This window comes from Paralichthys olivaceus, chromosome 12, assembly GCF_024713975.1.
Source record: "Paralichthys olivaceus isolate ysfri-2021 chromosome 12, ASM2471397v2, whole genome shotgun sequence".
Lineage (NCBI taxonomy): Eukaryota > Metazoa > Chordata > Actinopteri > Pleuronectiformes > Paralichthyidae > Paralichthys > Paralichthys olivaceus.
The window spans coordinates 3,726,080-3,748,579 of record NC_091104.1 but is presented as its reverse complement, the minus strand read 5'-3'; the positions used below and the strand labels follow the sequence as shown (position 1 = coordinate 3,748,579).

General features: G+C 47.1%; 1 protein-coding gene across 3 annotated transcripts in view; it reads left to right on the top strand.

The window, feature by feature from the left end:
• Positions 1-22,500, top strand: part of LOC109641443 (neuronal PAS domain-containing protein 3) — a 190,005-nt gene that overhangs the window by 618 nt on the left and 166,887 nt on the right. For 2 of the 3 annotated variants that reach the window (XM_069536253.1, XM_069536252.1), the window contains exon 1: positions 3,872-4,564. In XM_069536253.1, the coding sequence (XP_069392354.1) occupies positions 4,515-4,564 (50 nt within the window). In that variant the 5' untranslated portion in view covers positions 3,872-4,514. Of the gene's footprint in view, positions 1,038-3,871; positions 4,565-22,500 lie in introns of those variants that run through there. The other variant, XM_069536251.1, reaches the window with a different exon arrangement.

Here is a 22,500-nt window from a genome sequence, read left to right as displayed (position 1 = left end):
CCCCTCCCTCTCCCCCCTCTCTCTCTCTGCGTGTGCGTGTGGAGCGCAGAGGACAACACACACACACAGACACACACACACGCGTACGCTCGCATACCGACACACACTTTGCTGTATCACTGGATCACACCAGTGTCATTGCTGAGCTCGTGCTGATGAGAGCCGCGCGCTCATGCTCCCACTGACCGACTGACCGACCGACCGCGCTCCTCCCGCAGACCCTCGCACCGAGCCACCGGCGGACACCAGGCGGAGGACGGCCGGGCACGGGATGCCTTTCTCGGAGGGAGAGCCGGCGGCGGTGCCCGCGTGAGAGCCAGAGGAGCGGCGGGGTGGACTCCGGAGCTCCTGCGCCGGGAGACGACGGCACAGACGCGGCTGACGGTCTGCGTTTAACCGGCGAGATAATCACCTCTTCCGACCACTGGTCCGCTGATCGTCGAGCCGCGCGAGAGAGGAGAAGGACACCGAGCGCACCGGAGACCCCGGGACCATGATCCGGAGCTGCGCGGGGGTTTCCTCTGAGGGATAGAAGCCAGACAGAGAACCCAGAAGAAGAGGAGGAGGTTTCTGATCCGTTCTGCTCCTGCAGCTTCTTCTCCCTGAGCCTGTTCCGGTATCGATCCACTGATTTGACACTTTGTTTGTTTTGCGCACTGGGACCATGATCCGGATTTGCTCCAGAGTTTCATCCGAAGGTTAGAGAAGAGACGGAGAATTAAAAACACTCAAAGAAGAGAGTTCGTCTTCTGTCGCTGAGTCGATATCTGTATCGATCCCGGTGATCCCGGGGACTGTTCGGTGTTTGGAGCAGGTTGGTGAACTAGACTCGGGAGCGCGTCGGAGACGACCGGGACCATGATCAGGATCTTCCCGGATTTCAGCGTCCAGGTGACGGCCTCGGCGGCCGGAGGAGGCGGGGGCGGCGGAGGAGGCGGCGGGATGGTGACCGGACCCCCGGTGGGTCGGTTGCCGGTCCCCGGAGCCACGAACGGGACCCCGCAGAGCGTCCAGGGACTCACCGGCTACCAGCAAAGGTACGTGGAGCTGCAGGGGAACGACCTGTAGCGTGCGGGACAGAAAATGAAGTAAAGTGCAGCAGAAATACTTGATTCATGCTTTGGTGTATTTCTGCTGCTTAGAAGTGATTTAGCTTTGTTTGTATTTCTCTTTTCTATGTTGAACTTAATTCTGGAACATTGAAGGCATCTCTCCCTCAGTGGACAGCTTTTTGGTTTGATGATTTTTTTTTTAAAGATTTCTTTTTGAACTGATCCTCAGGTTGTGTTCATCAGTTTCTATTTTAATATCAAGGCTTTTAAAAACCAGGCATCACCTCAGAGAGCTGCTCCGTCTTCTGCTCCGACTGTAAAACCTGGACGCAGTCGGTTTCATCTTTGTCTGCGTTCGGATGCATTTCATAAAAATGAGGCCTTTTGCTCTTTTGCCCCTTTTTCCTTTTTCAACTTTTCTGTTAAACCGAGAACCTGGTGACGCTGCGGCTGCAAGAGAATTAAATTCAGTGTCCACGGTTTGTGTTGGAAAGTTTTAAAATAAATAGGGTTGTGGCAAGTAGAGAGAAGAGGGTGAATCCGGTCGAGGGTATTTAGTGGAAATTGAGACGAGAGAAGTCCAGATAATTCAGAGGGAAAATCCTGGAAGAGGTTTTTTTTTTTTTACTGATTCACTGGAAACAAAAGGACGTGATTCATCGTGAGCAGAGGTTTGAATTATCTCACAGAGGAGAAGCCGTGGCTCCTCCAGTCCAACCTGATGTCTGGTTCCCTCCATCCGTCCCTCTGTTATTTCTTTATACCCCCCCACACTCTGAATCTAAATGATTACCGCTCCGTCCGGCTGCTCAGTCATGTTGTTTTTTCTAATCATCTAGAGCAGTGGGGGGGGCAAACACACACACACTCTATTTTCTTATTACTTGAGAACAAAACTCTCCATATTCTGGAGTGTGTGTCTGTGTGTGTGAGTGTCTGTGTGTGTGAGTGTGTGTGTGTGTAAAGTCTAAAAACTGTTGGGAGCAAACACAACGTAAATCACAGCCGGGGCCTCACAGAGCGTCTCAGCAGTCTGAAGCAACAAATACGAGGAGACTGGGGCCGTATTGTTATTTAAAGCAGGGCTCCTGGGCACTCGGCCCCTGTGAGGGAGGACTGGACTGTATGTTTGTGTCCATAGGTGGACTCAGATTAGATCAGAGGTGTCTACACGTCCTCAGATCATCATTGTGTCGTCATCTAGGGACCCCTCGGAATTCCTCCAGGACCCTTAGAGGCCCGCACACCCCAGTTTGGTCCGAGCTGGATTGAGTCCCTCTGTAGAGGTGAGCTAAAGCTTCGATCGACCGTGGAGGCTCGTCTCGTCCGAACGGGACATTTTTAGAAAATTCCTCTCGTCTTCGTCGCCCCGTCGTGGAGCTGCCCCCTCTTCCTCTCTATAGAGCTTCCCCCAGCAAACAGCTGGGAGCTAATATGTTTATACATTACGCTCCATTATCCACGTCGCCTCCGTTTGACTGCTCTCAGTAAGCAGAGCTGAGACGGAGAGGGAAGGAGCCAAACCTCGTCCGGAAGCGAGCGCTCGTCTCACCAACACACGAGAGAAATAAAACCTGGCGTCTCAGTCGCTGCTCTGATTTTAAACCTGACGCATCTTTGAACTTAAGTTGGTTTTATCCCTAAAATCCAACGTTTGAGTGACGTCAGTTCAGCCCAGGGGCCGAGTGACGCTGCTGCCCGGGGGTCAAACCTGTGACCTTTCAGCTGCCAGACTCACATGTGACCAAAAAGCTGCTGCCGTCTTTGCTTTTGAATTTTCACGACCTTTCATACGTCTAACGGTGAATTTGATAACGAGGGACACAGAATTAAAAACAACCTGTTTGTTTGAACTCACTTTGGATTTAAAATATTTTTTTAACCTGTTAAATTTCTGCCGTCAAACCTCTGAGGCTGCACGACGACGACGCCTCCACGAATACATAACTGCAGTTGCGTGGATCGTCGGCTGCTCGGCTCACGGAGATCGTCGGCCGCAGGTCAAGGTTCCCCTCCCCAGCCTTTATTTCCCGCCACAGCACCGCCTGTAACCCCGTGTTTGTGTGGAGAATACCCAGCATGCCTTTGACCTTGACAGGTCATTGGTATAGAAAGGGAGGCTTTTCAGCTTCCAGGGCTGCAGCCTGGGGGTTAATCACACAGCACAATGATCAGGTTACACTGAATTATACATTTAAAAAAGGAGGAATTTAAATAAATGTAGGGAACAACGGGGAGAAAGGAGAAGCAGGTGGTGGCTTCTGTTGCAGGATAATGAGCCGTCACCGACGTGCAAACACCGAAACCTGCAGGAAAATAAAACGTGCACTGGACTGAAAAGAGACTATGAGAAGGATCATTAGATGTTTTGGGAGTTTTGTTCAAATTTAAAAGCTTGTGACGAATTCCAGCATCGATTTCATGCAGATGCAACAAACTGGAGACAGAGAAATAACAGCGACGCAAAAAGTTAAAGACGGATTTCTGAAAATGTGAAGGGAGACATTTGCTGTGATGTGTTTATTATGACACTGAAGGGTGGAGAGGGTGTGTGTGTGTGTGCGTGTGTGTGTGCATGTGATTTACAGGACAAGCAGCCAAATGAATCACCCATCAACCCCTGCGCACGTTGGGAGGTGATGGTGTTTTTGTGATGGTTGAATATTGGATAACAACCCCGCGGTGCAACGAGTGAAACAGGAAGAGGGAGATTTAAATAAAAAATAAACACACACACACACACACACACACACACACACACACACACACACACACACACACACACACACTAACTGAGTGGTGTTGTTGCGCCGGGGCTGGAGGAGAAAATACCGGAGATGTGTGGTGTCCTGTTTTTCCTCCTGTCAGCAGCTCGAGGAGGAAAAATGCTCCGACAAACCGGAGCGACTCTGACCGCCCAGCGAGGCTCCGTCGCGGGGATTGTAACCGGGATGTAGACGCTGCAGCGGCGGCGGGAATGTAAAGATCTGACGCGCCTGTTCGGCTGTTTCCCCCCCCCACTCCCCACCCCCCCACCCCGGAGCGCATGCAGGAGATTCCTCTGTATGAATAAACCGACGCTGTGCATGTGCGGAGGGAGACAGCGAGGACGAGAGGGGAGACACAGCGGGATCTGAGAGGCTTCCACCCCGGGTTCCCCCCTCACTCCGCCCGGCATGCCTCAGCTGCTGCAGCCCGGTCCCTGCCTGCTCCACCGCCCGTTGCTTCCACGCTCCTGAGACGAGCAGGAGACGCACGCACGGCACAGCACAGCACGCACGCTCAATCACACACACACACACAGACAGACACACACACACGGACATGGCTTTGTCTTAACACACCGACCATGACGCATTGCTGTCAGGGCGCAGCGCACCGCCGCGGCTCCGCGTCCGAATAGAGCCGAGCAGAGGAGGCAGGAGGGGAGAAAGTAAGAAATCACATAATTGTTGCAGGAAGATGGCGCCCACCAAGCCGAGCATCCAGCAGGACCCGACGCGCAGAGAACGGTAACGGGGCTTGTGTTCCTCCGTCACTGCATGTTCACGGCGGCTCGGAGCGCAGCGGCAGCCCCGCGGCTCCCCGGCTGCTCCTTTGCGTTTTACTGTGTGTGTGTGTGAGCCTGGAGGTGTGAGGAGGACCGCTGCTCCTCGTGCGTGCGTGCGTGAGTGAGTGCATGTGTGTGTGGCTGGGTAACAGGTCGCTTGGCTGACTGTCTGTTCTCTCTCACCTTTTATGTGTGCACCTTCACGTGCAGGTTGGCAAGCCATGCAGTGTGTTGACGTTCCAAACAAGAGGTGCGTGTGTGTGTGTGTGTTTGTGTGTGTGTGTGTGTGTTTGCGTCGAGGAAACCGTGCAGCCATCGGTGACAAACGTGTGTGTGTGTGTGTGTGTGCGCGTGCAGGTCATGACCTCAGAGCTGCCTCTGATCAGCATCAAGGTGGAAAGATGAAGATCTGTGTTTTTGAGCATCAACGTGTTTTCAGCTCTCAGTGGATCAACTGGTGGATTTAAACCCATGACGTTGATCACCATAGAGACGAGGATCTGTTCTGTTGGTGGTGTGGGACATGCTCACAGTGTGTGTGTCTGTGTGTGTGTGTCTGTGTGTGTGTGTGTGTGTGTTGTGTTCTCCATTACACAGGAAACACACTCCCTCACCTGTTGATTGACAGACTGATTCTGTTCTCGTGGGATTTGTAATTATTGATCATTGTTGGAAACACACGTCACATGTTCCCTCTGTGTTCTTTGTATGAATGAAAAGCTGCAATGACTCTGTTCTATTTGTGTATTTACACATTTATCCTGTGTTGATTTAGAGATGAGAGAGATCTTTTTTATTTTATCTCCAAGGATTTTATGAACTACTCCTTTTTATCCGGTTGTTTTCTACTATGAGCATTACGTATTCTGAGCAGAAGAATATTTTAAAGGAGAACTTTATTTTTATTTCATGTTGTTGAGAAATTCTACTTTAGTCTATTTTTTATTTCAGTGAACTGACGGAAGCTGTAACTTTATTTCAAATGTTTATGCTGCATTCGACCCTCTTCTGTTTTAGTCGATTATCGACTCCTCTTCTTTTCTATGATAATTCAAAGTGTTGGAATAATTTACACTTTGACTTTGGGGACGACAAGTGCAAACTCTATCCTGTATCGTGCTGAGACGAGTGTAACAGCAGTGAGTGTCACCGTGGTGCAGAGAGGGAAAAAAGCAGTTGAGTGCAGTTGTGTTGAAATTGTGCGTCTTCTTTTTTTTTTTTAGCAGCAACGTGCGACTCGTGGTTCTGTCTGCACAAACCGGCTCCATCACATGATGATGAGTCGTCTTTGTTGCACTCCATTTTTTTTGTTCTGTTGGTTTCGGTTTGTCTTTGTCACGTCTCTGTTCTGTTTCTGTTTAACCACACGCGAACGTCCACAAACATTTAAATGCACTTGAACATTTGGGGAATATTTGAGACACTGCTTTGAACACCTCAGGAACACACGGCTCATCTCACAGCTGCTCTGATGACGTGTAATATATCTCCACACCGGCGTCGGCCCTTATGACCAAAAGCTCTGGAATCTCCTCGTCTTTCCAAGTTGACGTCTTCGACGGCTCCTCCTCTTCATCCTGAGACATTTGTGTTCTTCCAGTTTCACATTTTCCTGCCGTTCTCTCACACGGACTCACTCTGACATTCTACCAGGAGCGAGGCTGCAGGAAAAGTTTCAGCAAAGAGTCCAGACTTCAGTCCAGGTGTGAAAACAGCTGGAGTGTCCTGACAGGACTGTGGCGGCTCAGTGTTTGTCTTATTGTCTCAGAGAACTGGAACAAAAAGACAAACAAGAGGAACATTGTGAGGATTTCACTTATTTCTCGTATTTAATACATTCATCTGAAAGTCGTATCCCGAGCGAACAACATTAACACAGCGTTACACGGTTTATTACCTCCTGCGGATGAGTGCGCAGCAGACGATGACTGAATGAGTCAAAGGTATCGGGTCAGTGCTGAGCAGCAGATTAACAGCCGGCTATTTGCATACGTGTGCTGTTAGAGAGCAGAGAGCGGAGCGGAGGGTCGGAGGTCAAACGTATAGAGATGAAATTACACTTCACTGCTGTCCAGCCTTCACTTTCACTGAATCTGCCACCAGGAGGTTTTATCCTTTAATTTGTCCCGAAGCGAGGAGGCAGGAAGCTCTGACCCGACAGGAGGAAGTTGAATTCACGCTGTCGAGAGAGAGACTTGTTATCTGATATTAACTCGGCCTCTCTGCTCACCTGCCGTCAGAGGAAATCCACAGATCTCACAGCTTGAAGGTGAAAGCCGATCTGCGCCCCGTCCACACTAATGCAGATGATCTGCCAGTCAACGTCTCACCTCTGAGTTTCAGCCTCGTGGTGACTCCGTGTGTACAACAGGAAGCGATGATGTCACAGTTTGCTTTGTGTCATCGACATGCGTCAGAGGCACCGATGGCTCTACACGTGTGCTTAGCGCTGCTCGGTCTCATTGTTGGTCAGCAGCTAAATTTAGCATCGCTGCTCCACATTCCTGACGTCTAACTCGGACCACAGTGTTGTTCTCTGGGTTGTTGATGTAGACTGTATCGCCACCTACTGGCCGGGCATGATTGTTGATTTGCAATATTTTGTAAAACGAAGGTCGTGTGGACGGAGATTATTTAAACAAAGTGAAAAATATCAGTTCAAATAAATATCTGCAGAGGGCGCTGTTGCTCACCAAAAGTTAGCATTGCTTAGTAGAATAAAACTTTGGAACTAAGTTACAACAGATTCATTGATAATTTTCTGAAATACAAATGACGATAATGCTCTGTTTTTATTTTCTTCATTGTAAATGAGGCTTTTCTGATCCGTCAAATCTGATCTAATTAAGTTACGATGAAGTTAATGAAAAGATGTTTAAAAGAATCTAAACCTCTGCTGTGGGAAGAAGACGAGATGAAAACACTTCCTTCCTTCACCACGTTTGTTTCTGCTCAACCTCAACTTCAGATGATGAACTTAGTTTCAAGCCCGAGTTTCGTTGAGGGCGGTTTCATCAAATAACTTATTGTTCGGCATCAGCCTGTCAAATCCCAGACGTGTCCTTGAATGAGTCTTCAAAGCAGCTCCTGTTTGTAACGGCATCATCTCTCAGGAAAAAATGTGATTAAATGTTTTATTGTGATGGATTAAGTCTCTGCAGCAGGTCTCCAGTCGCTGCGAGGCGATTTTCATAGAGAGGAACAGAAAGCAATGGCTGCCCGGAAGCAAGGAAATCAATCTAAAAACTGATGGTTTGTTTAGGCAATAAAGTGCACAAATTTGTAGGTGATCCATCTATTAATTTTCTTCATCATCCATCCATCTTCTCCTCCTACCAACCCTCCATTCGCTCGCCATTTACTCCCTGCCCACATCCATCCATCCCTCGCGCCGTTCATCTCTCCATCTGCTCCCCCCCTCCCTCCCTCTCTCTCTCCCTCCCTCCCTCTCTCCCTCCCTCTCCATCCAGCAGTGTGTGTTTCTGCTAAAAGCTGTCAGGCAGCGACGGCGTTTTGGCTGAGCTGCTGTTTGTGGATCTATTTCTGGGGGCATTTCAGCGCCGATAGGCATCTGGAGGAGACCAAATTAATTTCCAGGGGCAGAGGGAGGGAGAGGAAGAGAGAGAGGGAGGGTGGGGGGGGGGAGGGTGATGGAAGGAAGAGGACAGACTTCATAGCCGACTGCACAAGTGCTTCCACTATCAGTACACTACACTGGGACTGGAGAGGGAGATGATGGAGAGATGATGGAGAGGACGACTGGACAGGAGAGAGAGACTGAGGAAGGGAGAGGGGGAACGGGGGAGAAGAGAACGTGCGCCGGGAGGATTAAAACGACGAGGAAGAAAAAAAGGGAGGAGAAATGATATAAAAGTCTGGGTGTGGGTTGAAATGGAGTCAAAGGGAGGGAGGGATGAAAAGAAATGAGGAGTCAAAGCAGAAAGGAGCGGTGAAAGATTTGGATATGATTCGTCTGGCAGGGAGACGGACACACGGTGGCAATAGATATGATTTAAACATGACTCTGCTTTAATTCAATTAAGATGTACAAATTCCTAAATTACATTTTACAAAAACGAGTCTAGAAACATAATGAATACAGATGCTTTGCGACGAGTGTTTTGATGAGAAAGAAAATAGTCTGAATTTTATGCAGCGGCCTCGACCAGCACAGTGAAAACACCAGTTAATTAAAGGGACGTCTTCTAACGAACGAGGATCCACACAGGACACGGAGCGCTGAAGCTCCTCTCGAGGCTCCGCTCCTCATGCTGCTTTCCACCTCCTCATTTTGCCCTGAAGCTCGTTTCCGGAAAAAAAAACCGTGAACTTCAAATTTGTGGTTGTGTCAGTCGCCGAGTTGCTAAGTGGTTGCTATGGCTCTCCTGGCAGTAGCTAAGGTGTTCGGACAGGTATCGGGTCATCACGGGTGGAACGCTCCAGACGAGCTCGAACCATAATATTCTATTTTAATGTTCGCGAAAATCTTTGGGTTTTAATCGTTTCTGGAAAATATATACAAGCACCGTGATTGACAGCCAGGACCATCCAATGGTTGCAGGTGGCAGGTGGGCGTGGCCGCAAGCTCCCAGTCAGGCTCCACCCCTCGCTCCTCCGAATATGGTTACTTCTGGTTTAAAAAAAACAAAACAAGATGGCGCCGAACAAAGTGAGTCTGTTTGAAGACGGATTCATCTTTAAGGAATAAACACAAAGTCAAGTGGACGAATCAATGACACCTTTTACTAAATGACATTTCTACATCACCGCATTTATTTGTCCTTAAAATCTTCAAGTAAAATCTTTCATGATAAATCATCTAACACATTATCTGAGATTCAAACAAGGAACGAAGTGCTTCACATAAAAATATCAAAAGCATAAAATGAACATGAACGATGTAAAAACCAGGAAATAAGAATCAGAAACACGAGAGTAAAGGTAAAGTGAAAAGTAAATACAAAAGTAAAACGGATGGACACTTCCATCTGTCCTCTGAGAGCTCACGGACGTTAGGATTTGTCCTCTGCAGAGACGACAGATCAAGAAACAGAAAGAGAGAGTGAGAGAAAGAGAGAGTGAGAGAAAGAGAGTCTGTGGTGGTGGTAGTGTTGGCGAACTTTCAGAAACAACAGAAAAACCACAAAGTTGGCTTTGTCTCCAAAACCACTCCCCCCCCCTCCTCCTCCTCCCTCATTTCCTCTCCCCTTCCTCCCCCAGGGGTGAAACAACACAATAAAACGTCCCATTACCCTATTCTGATGAGCGAGAGACATAGAAGCTGTGTGTAAGAGAGAGAGGCGGTGGTGGGGGGGGCTTGTGTGAGGTTTTGGCAGCGTGTTGTGTTGTTGGTTCTGTGGTTTTTGTGGAGCAGCGAGCGTTCCGGCTCGGCCAGATCCTGACATGTTGTCAGGAAACCGCCCGAGAAGCTTAAACAGCCACAAAGAAGAAAGACTCCTGACGCTGGAAGTTTTGTTTCAGACTCAGAGTTTCGGTCCCTCTGTGATTTCACCAGATTGGTTTTGTCCAGACATGGATGTAAACACGGTTATCAGACAGAAGAAACCGTCTGCTGATGTGTCTGGAGTTGATGTCTGAGTGAAAATTGCTTTTCTTTTCAAACCGAATTTACATTTTTCTTTGGGAAGGGAAATGCATAGAAAATGTCTCCGGCCGGCAATTCAGCAGCAGTTTGTTCGTTGTTACCAAATAACAATGTGTAAATTTTCTGCACGCCGCTCTGACACGGACTCTGGTTTTTGTCCCAGATGGAGAAATGTATGAAAATGTAAATGATGCTGCACACGGCCGGAGCATTTTTCAGGGGCTGGAAAGAAGCACAAACATGTTGTTAGTAACGTTTTCTGGATTTTTGCATAAACAAATGCAGTTTTTCAACCTGGATGCAATTTCGTCAACCTTCTTTTTCCCTTTCGCTGGAGTCACGTGTTCGTCTGGAAGCTCCGTCTCATTATGTGATTGTTTTTTTTTGTTCAGGTCCTTCGGGGACAAAAAAAACAAAAGAGTAGTCGAAGGTTTGAACGTGGAACAACGTAGACGCTGAACCATGATGGTGGAGAAAAAGGCTCATGCTCCACGTTGTTCTCGTCTTTCACGTAAAAAAGAAACCAGAAGCTGACGTTCTACCATCAGAGGCTGCAGAACATCTTCGGTTCTCGTCGTCAGAAGTGTTTTAAGGGAAGTCTGTTCCCTCACGATCACCTCCCACAAAACCTCTCATAGTTGTGTAACAGGACCCTCAATAAACCTATGAAAGGAGTGAAAGGAGTAAAAGGAGACCCTCAAACTTTTAAAGAACTTGCAGAACCTCCTCAATGGCCACTTGGACCTCCTGTAACCCCTGAACCTTCCAGAGGAACCTTAGAACCTTGATATTTAACTGAAAACTTCACGTAGAACCAACCTTTTAAAAACAACGTGACAAAGAACCACAGAACGTCTCCGACACCTTCTGTACATTAGACGCTGTTGTTTTTTAGGCTGCCATCTTTACGTCAGTGATATTACAGTTTTTATTTCTTTGAGTCAAGGTTGATTTTTTTTTTTTAACGTTTTGATTTCTGAGAAGTTCAAATCCTTCCCCGAGTAAAGTGCTCGATAAAAAACCTGATATCTCACCTCAGACTTACGTGGTGTCGCTGCTCTGGATCGTCTCGGTGAAATGACTCTTCGAACTCGTAGCAGTTCTTCAAACTGTCCGTCAAACGTCCTGAAGTCCGTCCTGAAGTTTGTCCTGAAGCGGCCGTGGTTCGGTTCAAGCTCCTGAACTCAGCAGATCATCAAAGCTTGATGCTGATTCCATCGTTCTTTATGGCACAAGTTTTTACATACGTGTGAAGCTTAATGTGAATAGTCCTCCTCTCCTCCTCTTCTCTCTTCCTCTTCTCTCCTCTCCTCCCCTCCTCCCCTCCTCTCCCCTCCCCTCACAGACAGAGGATGTAATCAGCTCAGACCTGCTGACTCAGCAGTTTCCCACCTCAGGACCAATATCTACCTGTCCTTGAAAACACACACTTCAATTATACTACACCTTAGATTGGTTAAACACACACACGCACACACGCACACACGCACACACACACACGCACACACGCACACACACACACACACACACACCCTTTGCTTTATTACTCTTTCTCACTTTTGTATTATTTCTCTTCTCTCTCTTTGTCTCTCTCTCCCTCTCCTCCTCTCTCTCTCTCTCTCTCTCTCTCTCTCTCTCTCTCGGTGACCCCCACCCTGACTCCGATCCTCTCTCTCTCTCTCTCTCACCCGGGGTTGATGTTAATGGCCTTGCGGAGGGATGGAGGAGCGAGGGAGGGATGGATGAGTGCAGCTTGAATTACGGCTGCTTCAGACTCGTTGCACTTGATAGAAATTTGTGACCTGAGTGAAACTGGTCGTCTGAGGTCAAAGTTCACCTGAAGTTCCCGATCATATCAGAAACAGGTTCTGAGCGTCGGCTCCGAACAGGATTAAAACAGTTTTGATTTAGTTTGACTCTTTCGGCTCCGCATCCAAGTCGTGTTTCTAATGCAGAAGAATCTGAAAAGAAAATATGATAAATATTCAAATAATGTTAATTAGATTAATACAATTTACACAAAGATGATAAATACAATTAAAGCCTAAATATAAAAGTGTGTGTGTGTGTGTGTGTGTGTGTGTGTGTGTGTGTGTGTGTGATAACCAGACGCTCTAACATGTAGATGAAGCAGCTGCTCAAACTGTTGCTTCAACCCCAAGAGGAATAATTCAGAAATTAATTTGTGTCCATTTTTCCACACAGGTGTTTTCTCATGATGTTAATCTGCTGCTCTTCTCGTTTCTCTCTCTCTCTCTCTCTAAAAGCCACATTCAACACAGTACTCGGTCGCCCAGTGTGTCTGAGTCCATTTACACATGCCTCTGAGAGTCGTCTCTGATTTTAACCAGATCACATTCACAGCCTCGCCTCCTCCATGTTAGCAGAGGGGACATGGACCAAACTATAAAAATCAAAGTTCATGTTTCTGATCAGTTTAGTTTTAATCGGTTATAAATGTCATGATTGACACCTGAGACTGAGCATGTGTTTGGGCGGGGCCTCGATACCACCGCTCCATCCTTTAATCGCTGACGTCATCCGTGCAAGATGGCAGCATCCGTACCCGTGATATTTTGGCGTCATATCAGCAGGAGGAGGTGGGGACGTGTCGTCCATCTTTATTTACAGTCTGCGGTTTGGAACATGTGTCGCGTGTCATTTCCACCACACGTATGTGGATCGACAACACAACTACATCTCCACCCGTGTCTGACGTGGTCACGATCCGTCCTGGTGCGTTTATCTATCACGTCACATGGCTCACATTCTAATGCAGGTGTAGCAGTTCGAACACAGCCTCATGTTTATTGAGGTGTGGCGTCACTTCATATGAAGAAGCATCACTCCTCCTCCCCCTCCCCCTCCTCCTCCTCCTCCTCTGTGTCTCATCTCCTCTCCTCTGCTCTCATTACCTCCTCTTGTCTCCTCTCTGCCCCTGGTCACCTGCTCTGCCTCTGTAGGGAGGCAGGAGACCCGAGGGTGAAATGATTATTGATTATTCTCTGTTCCACACTGTTGGAGAGGAGGAGGAGCAGGAGGTGGTGGGGGGGGGGGGGGGGGGGTCTCAGTCAGAGCATAAGTGCAGCGTTTCACAAAACAGACACAAATAAGTGAAAATAGATAAACGCTGCTGGAAATACTCACCAGAGCAGCAAAGATGGATTAATACGCCACAGAAAGTAGTCCCCAACAAAGTCCAAGTTATTCTTCAGGTGTTTATATCATTAATACAACATATATCTCTAATACTTATTATTCATTTATATATATATATATATATAAATTATCATAGTGAATACTTCTTATCCGTTATCAAACTTTTGATATCATCAGATGTTCTTCAGCAGCAAATTAGCTTTTTAAAATTTTACTGCCGGTCTAAAAACTCTAACTCTCTAACTTTACTATTATCTTTTAGAATAGATGTTAAATTGTTATATTTTCTTCTATTTGTAGAATTGTTTTGATTTCATTTACTTTAAACAAAAGTTATTTAAAAATGTTGAACACAACTGACGGAAGATTGTTTGTCATACATCACATCTGTGATCTGTCCACGTCGTCGCTTCTGTTTCTCTCCTGCACGACTCTGTGTGAGCGGGATGAAGTGAGATGGCAGCTCCCTCTCATTGCGTGTGTGTGTGCGTGTGTGTGCGCGTGTGTGTGCGTGTGTGAGTGAATGGCGACACGCTGTGAGTACATGGTGACATTTGGGAGAAGACTCGACCTCATGCTGATCAGAGACGAGCGCTCTTCAAAGAGCTGTCAGACACACACACACACACACACACACAGATTACTCTCACACAGGTTTGAGATCTGGTTCAGAGGTCGTCGGATTAATAATGTCGTTGATGTTATTAATTTATTTGGCTCCTTTTAAACACATTATTTAAATGTCTGACGTGATGTTTTAATTATTTACTATGTTTAGGTGATTATTCATGAACTGAACCACACGTTTGTGAAGCTCCTCGTGCTTCTCGTGAAAATTACACTTGTGATTATTTTCTGTCCGTTAGTAACGTTAAGTGACGACTCAATAATATTTAGTAAGCTCCAGTTTCCTTCAAACAGCTGCTCTGTGGCCTGCGTGAAAACTCTCGAGCTGCCTGTGGTGGGTTTTGAACCAGCATCCTCCCCCCCCTCCCCTCCCCCGCCTTGTCGTCATTGTTGATGCTGTTGTTGCTCCATGATGGATCTGCTGTGTGTAATTTCATGCAAGTGTCCTCTGGTTATTGATGTCAGTACTTATTCACCCACTTGACTTATGCCCTCCTGACACACACACACACACACACACACACACAAGCCCTCAGCCCTTGTCATTAAATGATTTCAGCCATTATGCCGTGCACATGCACATCGAAGTCCACATATACCTGCACGTATCGACACACACACACACACACACACACACACACACACACACACACACACACACACACACACACACACACACACGTGTGCAGAGGCCAGAGGCGTCGCCGTGAATCCTTAGTGTGTCTCTGTGACCTTATTTCGTCGTCACACTCTGAATCCCAATAAAGTTTGAATGAATTTCAAGTGTTTCCTTCTGGAGCCGCTTCGTGCTGCAGAAGTGACATTTGAACTCCGGTGGCTTCAAATAACATTAATATTAACAATGGTAACATTCGCTCGTTAAAGTTTCCTTTTTAAAAAGAGAAGTTGGATAAAAGTTGAAAATGACGACTGTTAGCGAACATCTGCCCACCGAGCACTTTTAGTTTCCCTTGACTACGTGAGTGACTTTATTCTGTTGTTTCAAGAAACTGGACGTCGGCTGCTCTTGAAGAAATCCCACCTGCTTCGGTGGTCGGTTAAAACACCCGTAAATCTTTACCGTCCTGGGCAGACGGGCAGGATTCAGCATTAACTTGGTTGGAACTGTATTCGCACGTTGTTCCCATCAGGCTGAACTCGTAACACTGAGCCGCCATTGTTGTGTGACGTCAGACTCGATATCTGAGTAAAGAAACATGAGATGGAGACACGTCGTAAAGATTGAGTAATATCTGTGCTCTGTTCAGATTTCTTTTGAGTTTCTAGCAATAGTCCGACACATTAACAGACTTCCTGTTCCGTGTTTTTTGTCAGATTCTCTGCAGAGAAGATCCCGATGACCCAAAGTCATCTCATGAATAAAATATTAAATGTTTTGAGCTCAAACAGAAGCTCCCTAATTTCCAGCTGATGTTTCCATTTTCCGTTTAAAAAAAAAAAAACTGCTTCCAATGCAAGATTAAGATTCAGGATCCGACAGTGGAGCAGCCTTTCATGCGAGCCGTGAAAAGGGAAAAACACAAATGTAAATTTGTCTTCGACTCGTTGCCTCTGCTCTTTACATATGTACAGTATCACCGTCGCAGCTGGATGAAAAGCTTTTATCTCCCAAAGTTGTCTTCTCAGGAGTCGAGAGAAGCTGGCTTGTTTCTGGCAGCTTTTAGAATTGAGTTTGATCACAGGGCTCATTACAGTCCTGGTTTTATTTTTTTCTATTTTTATGAAGGCAACTGGACTCACTGAGCAGACGTCGTACAGGGCAGAAGGACTATTTAATAACCGACAGGGTTACAGCCGAGGAAACTGAACAAGAAGACGGGAGGGAGGGAGGGAGGGATTATCAGACACGGGTGCATCCCATCAGATTTAGAGAAGTCTGTGTCCATCACGTGACTCTGCACGTTCACTGATCGTTTGGTTGTAAACAGGAAGGAGGTTGTCTGAACTTGAGTTCACCCCCACACGGTCCTGAGAACAGATCTGATCCCAGAGCAGCGGTTTGGGAGGCTTTAAATTGACTTACCTAACAACGAGCTCCTGTCCACGTCTGTACGACTCACTGACATTCTGCAGCCTGGGGGGGGGGGGGGGGGTGACGCTCTGTAGTGGAACAAATTGAAAGTCGAGCTAGTATCAATCACTGTGACGCTTAATTGTCCTGGACACGCACACGCACACACACACACACACGCACACACACACACACACACACACACACACACACACACACACACACACACACACACACCGAGGGGAGACAATGTCCATAATGAATTTAAAAGAGTGTTTATCAGAGGATGAGAGCAGAAATGTGAGGAACACAGACGATGAGTTCACAGAAGCACAGACGAGGACAACAACAGATTGAGACGCTCTCTTCTCAGCCTCTTCTCAGGTGAACGTCTCCAAACTGCTCCCAGACCTGTCCTCCAGTCTGGACCCCCCCCCCCCCCGAGTGTCTGCAGAGGTTCTGTGTGTGAGAACACAAATGTCCCAGTCAGGTGCTCAGGACGTTTTACACAGTTTTCTTTTCCTGTTGCCCGCTCGTAAAATGTCAGAGCGAGTGGGCGTGTCTCTGAGGTTTCTAACACGTGACGGACGTGAAGCTGAAGAACACAAATGTCTCAGGATGAAGAAGAGGAGCCGTACACGTAGAGGACGAAGACGTCCACTTGGACAGACGAGGAGGTTCCAGATGTTTTGCTGATGAGGGCCGACGCTGATGAACTCTGATCTTTACACAGCAGAGTTGAGACGCCATGTCCCGCCTCCTTGAGGAAATCAAACCCGAACCCTGTACCACGCGCTCACACGCACACGTATGTGCCTGTGCACGCACCATGAGCTCATGTGTTCAGCCATCTTGCACAACACAACATTTTGAATAGAAAATACATTTCTTCATTTCCTCTCTCTCTCTCCCTCTCTCTCTCTCCCTCCCTCTCTCTCCCCCCCCTCCCTCTTTCTCCCCCCCTCCTCTCTCTCTCTCTCTCTCCCTCTCTCTCTCTTTCTCTCTCCCTCCCTCTCTCTCTCCCTCTCTCCCTCCGTCTCTCTCTCCCCCCCCCCCCCTCTCTCTCTCTCTCTCTCTCCCTCTCTCTCCCTCCCTCTCTCTCCCTCTCTCTCCCCCTCTCTCCCCCTCTCTCTCTCTGTTTACTGGCAGCATATTGTTTCCTCGTTCGGCCAAATTAAAGGGAGATTCCATTAATTTTTCAGCGCGGCTTCTCGGCCCATCGAGGTGAATTAGCATTTCTATCTCGCAGCTTAGTGGACGCTCGTTAAAAAAAGAAGAAATGCTGAAATTGTAAATTGCAGAAAGTTTTTTTATTTTATTTTTTTCAGAAAATCAAAGTGCACTCACTCACTCTTTTTTTCACCCCCCCCCCCCCCCCCCCCCCCACACACACACCAATGCTGAAGTATGCATCCTTTTCCCCCCTCGCACACTCCTGCCCTCCCCTGATTGTGTGTGTGTGTGTATATGTGTGTGTGTGTGCGTGTGCACGCTCCCCCCACGTGCACACGCGTCCCTATAGGTGTGTATGTTGTTGTTAATTGGAGTGTGAGGTCCATGACAGCTATCAGCGGCTCATTCACTACATTAATGAGAATGATAGCAGCTTTAAAAAGACTGTTCCACACTCTGACCAAACTCATTAACACCGGCTCGCATTTAAATACACTCTGCTCTTCGTCTTCTCCTCTTCCTCCTGCTCTCTCTCTTTCGCTCTTTGGCTCTTTCCACCTGCTTCCCCTCCTTCATCGTTCTGTTTTTCCTCACTCCCCCTTTTCCTGCTTGTTTCCATCGTCTGTTCTTTCACATCTCTTTTCCTGTTTCTCTTCATCTTTCACTCTTTACTCGCTTTTCTTTTTCTATTGCAACATTTCTTCTCTCACATTTTTTTTTCTACTTACATCCTTTACTTTCCTGTTCCTGTCTTTTCTACCTTCTTTGTCTTTCTGCTCAACAGAAACAGAGTTTCAGACTCTTCAGTTCAGTGTGAACTGAACATCAGGTGTGAAAGGTTCTGGATCAAACTGAACCTGGTTCTTTATTGGACAGTTTGGAATATTAAACAATTATTATTGTGTGTGTGTGTGTGTGTGTGTGTGTTCTGCAGCTGACTGTCTTTCTTCATGTGCTCACTATCCACTTTTATTAAGAAACTAAATCTGGACGCATTAAGTTGGATTTCCTTTCGCCTCTCTCTCTTTACTCTTTCGCATTATGATGTAAGGTCACTCGCCTCTTCTCCTAAGAGCGCTCTCCTCTCTCTGTGCTCGCTCTCCTTCCTTCCTCTCATTTCTCCTTCCCTCCTCCCTCGATTTCCTTCCTGTACGTCGCTGTCGCTACAAACTCTGGCTCTGACGTGAAGATGGCAGCTCCTGTAGATATTTCAGATCCATTCTTGCAGGAGACACGTCGTTCGTCTGTATTTACAGTTTCTGTTCGTCTGCGTCTTTCTTACTTTTCATTCTTTGCTCCTTCACATCCTCTCTCTTCTTTTTCCTGCCTCCTCCTCCTCCTCCTCCTCCTCCTCCTCTCAGCACCTGCTCCGTGTTATTCCTCTCTACAGGAGTAATCCTCAGCTTTACAGTAAAATAAAACTATCAAATAACATGAAATCATGAAATAAGATGTAAGAGGGTTAAGGCGGATCTCGACTCGGCGCTCCGCTCCATAATCTTCTCCTCACATGACTTCAAAGGAGGCGGCGAGGAGCGCCGAGCGTCCTCCTGTTTACCATATCAAGGCTCTGCTGCTGCCGCTGAGGAGGAGGAGGAGGAGGAGGAGGAGGCCGAGCTAAAGAGGCTGGAATTGAAGCGCAGCGATGAGTTTGTTAAGTCGTGATGCTCATTAAGAGGAGGAGAACTCTGGGGCTACACTCGTTTTCTCCTCCTCCCTTCATCCATCTATCTATCCCTCCTCGTCTTCGCCTCATCTCGGCCCTTCTCCCCAGAGTTGTTTCTCTCTCTGATTCCGCTTCGACCGCCTCAACTCGTTTTTTGGCTCCACCATCTGTCTTCCTCCTCTCGTCCCCTCCTTCATCCCTCGTTTCTCTGTCCTCTCCCTCTTCTCTGTGCGTCTCAGTGTCTTTGCTGTAAATGATGAATGGTGTTTAGTGTCACTGTGGATGGAATCAGTCCGTACTCACACACTCAGTCATAATCTGGGGACGCACACACACACACACACACACACACACACACACACACTGGGTGTCTGGGTGTGATGGATTGTCGAGATGGTTGCAGAGATACTGACGGAGGAGACGAGCTGTCCTCTCTCCATCCTCTTCCTCTCTCCATCCTCTTCCTCTCCCTCTTTCCATCCATCTCTTCTGTCATTGTCCTATTTTTTCTCCAGAATGTGAAGAAGAAGAATCTCAACTGTGTTTGTACTTTAGTTTTTTAATCTTTATACTTTTCAATTTTTTTAATTTTAAATAATATAGATTAAAAATAGATCCATTCAGTATTTATACCTCTTTTCCTTTGAGAGGGGCGGGGGCGCTGATGTTGGTCGAGAGGCGTGTCCTTCCTGGACAGGCCGTCATTCATAAACTTCAACTTTAAATTTAAACTTGAATTCAATGATAATGATTGAAACACACATCGTTCTGTTTCCTCTTCACATCCACCTGCATCCACTTCCAGGAAGTTTCCAGGAAGTTTATTTTTATTCATGTTGCTCTCCCTCTCCCTCTTCCCTCTCCTTCATCTCTCTCCATCCTTCACATTGTGTAGATATGTCTTTGTGTGTGGTTGAGTTGGTTGTGTGTGTGAATCCGTCTTCTCTCATTCTCCACACACACACACACACACGCATCACTGATGTACTGGACTTCATTTGGTGGAAGAAAAGAGGAGAGAGGAGCCAGAGCAAACAGAAAAGAGAGGAAGAATTTAGGATGAGAGAGGACGAGAGACAATGGGAAGCAGTGGCAGGAATATAAAAGAGAGAGAGAGAGTCTCTGATATTTGATCAGCTTCTCTTGTCAATTTTTAATTCTTAATAACTTATTGAAACAGCCTGTGGTGTCTGCGATCAATACTGCTGCTCAGTGTGCAGGCTGAGCGATCAGGTGTGTGTGTGTGTGTGTGTGTGTGTGTGTGTGTGTGTGTGTGTGTGTGTGTGTGTGTGTGTGTGTGTGTGTGTGTGTGTGTGTGTGTGTGTGACGCGTCCGATGGTTTTGTGATCAGCTTTGAATACAAATATCAAAATGTTGAATGAGGTCGTCATGATAAACACAGTCATCAATTTATTTTAAGTTTGAATGAGTTGAAAAGTAAAATCTAAACATGTGGAGCACGTAGATCTGTGCTCTCTATGGAAACTGGTTACTGTGTGTGTGTGTGTGTGTGTGTGTGTGTGTGTGGATCACCATCTCACACACACAGTCCTGTTTCCCTTTTTCTCATTCTCTTTCAATTACTCTCTCTTTCCCTGTTTCTCTTTCTCTCTCTCTCTACCTCCTTCAGGGCTTTGTACATATGGGTCAATGGAACACACACACACACACACACGCACACACACACACACACACACACCCAGACTCACACACGCACTCTCCGCCCCCCAGCGTGTGATGGTAAATTAAATGTAGAGCTATATGTTGCCACCATCCAGATGACAAATGACGTGTGGTAATCGTCTTAGCTCTGATAGGAGCTGTAGCCTCTGGCAACGCAACACACACACACACACACACACACTCACACACACACACACACTCACACACACACCTCTCTGTCAGTGTGTTTGTTTTGTTTGACTGCGTTTGTCATATGAACGACCATCAACATATCTCTCTGTGCTCGTGTGTGTGTTTGTCCTTGTAAGTATAATGTGTGTGTCCTTTGTGCTGTGTATTTGTCTCCTTTATTTTGTTTGTCTGTTTTCCTTTGGGTGGGGGTGTGTGTTGTGTGTCGGTCTTTTAACACGTGTGTCCTTATGTTCATGGCATGTTTCTTGGATATGTGTGTGTGTGTGTGAGAGCTGTTTTCCCATTATTGTGATTTTGATGCTGCGATTGTTCTTTTTTCCTTCTAAGTGTTTTCTCATCTATATTCGTGTGTGTGTGTGTGTGTGTGTGTGTGTGTGTGTGTGTGTGTGTGTGTGTGTGTGTGTGTGTGTGTGTGTGTGTGTGTGTGCCCTCTGTTGGAAGGTGTAATAGCCAGCAGACAGAGCGGCAGCAGCAGCAGAACAGGCCTCCAGCGGCTGATAAGAGCTTCCGCCAACTTTCCTCTGATAAAGACGACTCCTGTTTATTTACATTTAAATAACACTCGTCCTCTCTCTCTCTGTCTCTCTCTCATCCTCCTATCTGTCCTCCCCCTTTTCTCCCTCTCTCCTCTGACAGCTGCCGTCCTGCTTCTTCATCCACCCCTTCTCTCTCTCTCTCTCTTGCTCCTCTCTCGTTTGTTTTGTTCTCTGAAGAATCAGTGAAAGTTTCGGTGAATCTCAGTGTCGGAGTTTTTTAAGATGAATTGTACGTGACATTAATTCAAGTCCCAGTGAGATGAGTGGGTGGTCCCGCGGAGACGAGGAGGACACATGTCACAGACCATGAAGCGATGGGATGTTAAACGCATCCTCAGTGCGTATCGGTTGTGTTCGCACCTGAAGATTGAGCTGCATGTGGAGGGGAGGTGGTGGAAAGAAGGAGGGATGGAAGGTCAGAAAATAAAGGGTGAAGAGGAGGAGAAGGGTGGGACGCTTTGGAGAAAAATAGGGGACGGAGGAATAATATAGAGAAACAATATGTGAACCTCTCCATCCGAATTTAAGCTTAAGTTAGAGACGAGAGTTAGAGACGAGAGAGAGGAGGACGAGAGAAGAGAAATGGACTGAGAAAGAGGCGGGACAAGAAAGGGAAGAAGAAGATTATGGATCGTGAGAGAGAGAGAGAGAGAGAAAGAGATGTGTGGTGGAACGAGTTAGACGGACAGATTGAAAGAGAATCTCTCTCTCTCTTGTGTCAAATGAAGAGATAAGAAACTAACCCTCCCTCCATCCCACCATCCCTTCATCTCTGTGTTTCGCTCCACAGAGAAAATGAGTGGGAATTCCACTGGGAGGCCTTAATCCATTCTCTCCCTCTCCCTCTCTCTCTCTCTCTCTCTCTCTCTCCCTCTCTCTCCCTCTCTCTCTCCCCCACCCTGTTAGAGTAAATCACTCTATCGGAGAGCTGCTGGCGGAGTGAGCTGATGGTCGGACACATGAACTCAGTGATTGGATGAAGTTGAAGTCAGTTGTTGGAGCAGAGGAACTGGTCTGAAGCTGCTTTATTAAAAACTCTCCTGTTCATTATATTTGAGCGTCGACTGTAAATAAAATGGACGACGCGTCTTCATTCGTCCCTCCAACCGGGACTGAAGCAGGAGTACTCCACACACACGAGGCCGCCATCTTGCACATGTAGCTGTGTGGAGGCGGTCTCTGTGGGCCGAGCGAATCAAAATGAGAAATTTTCCACGATCTACCT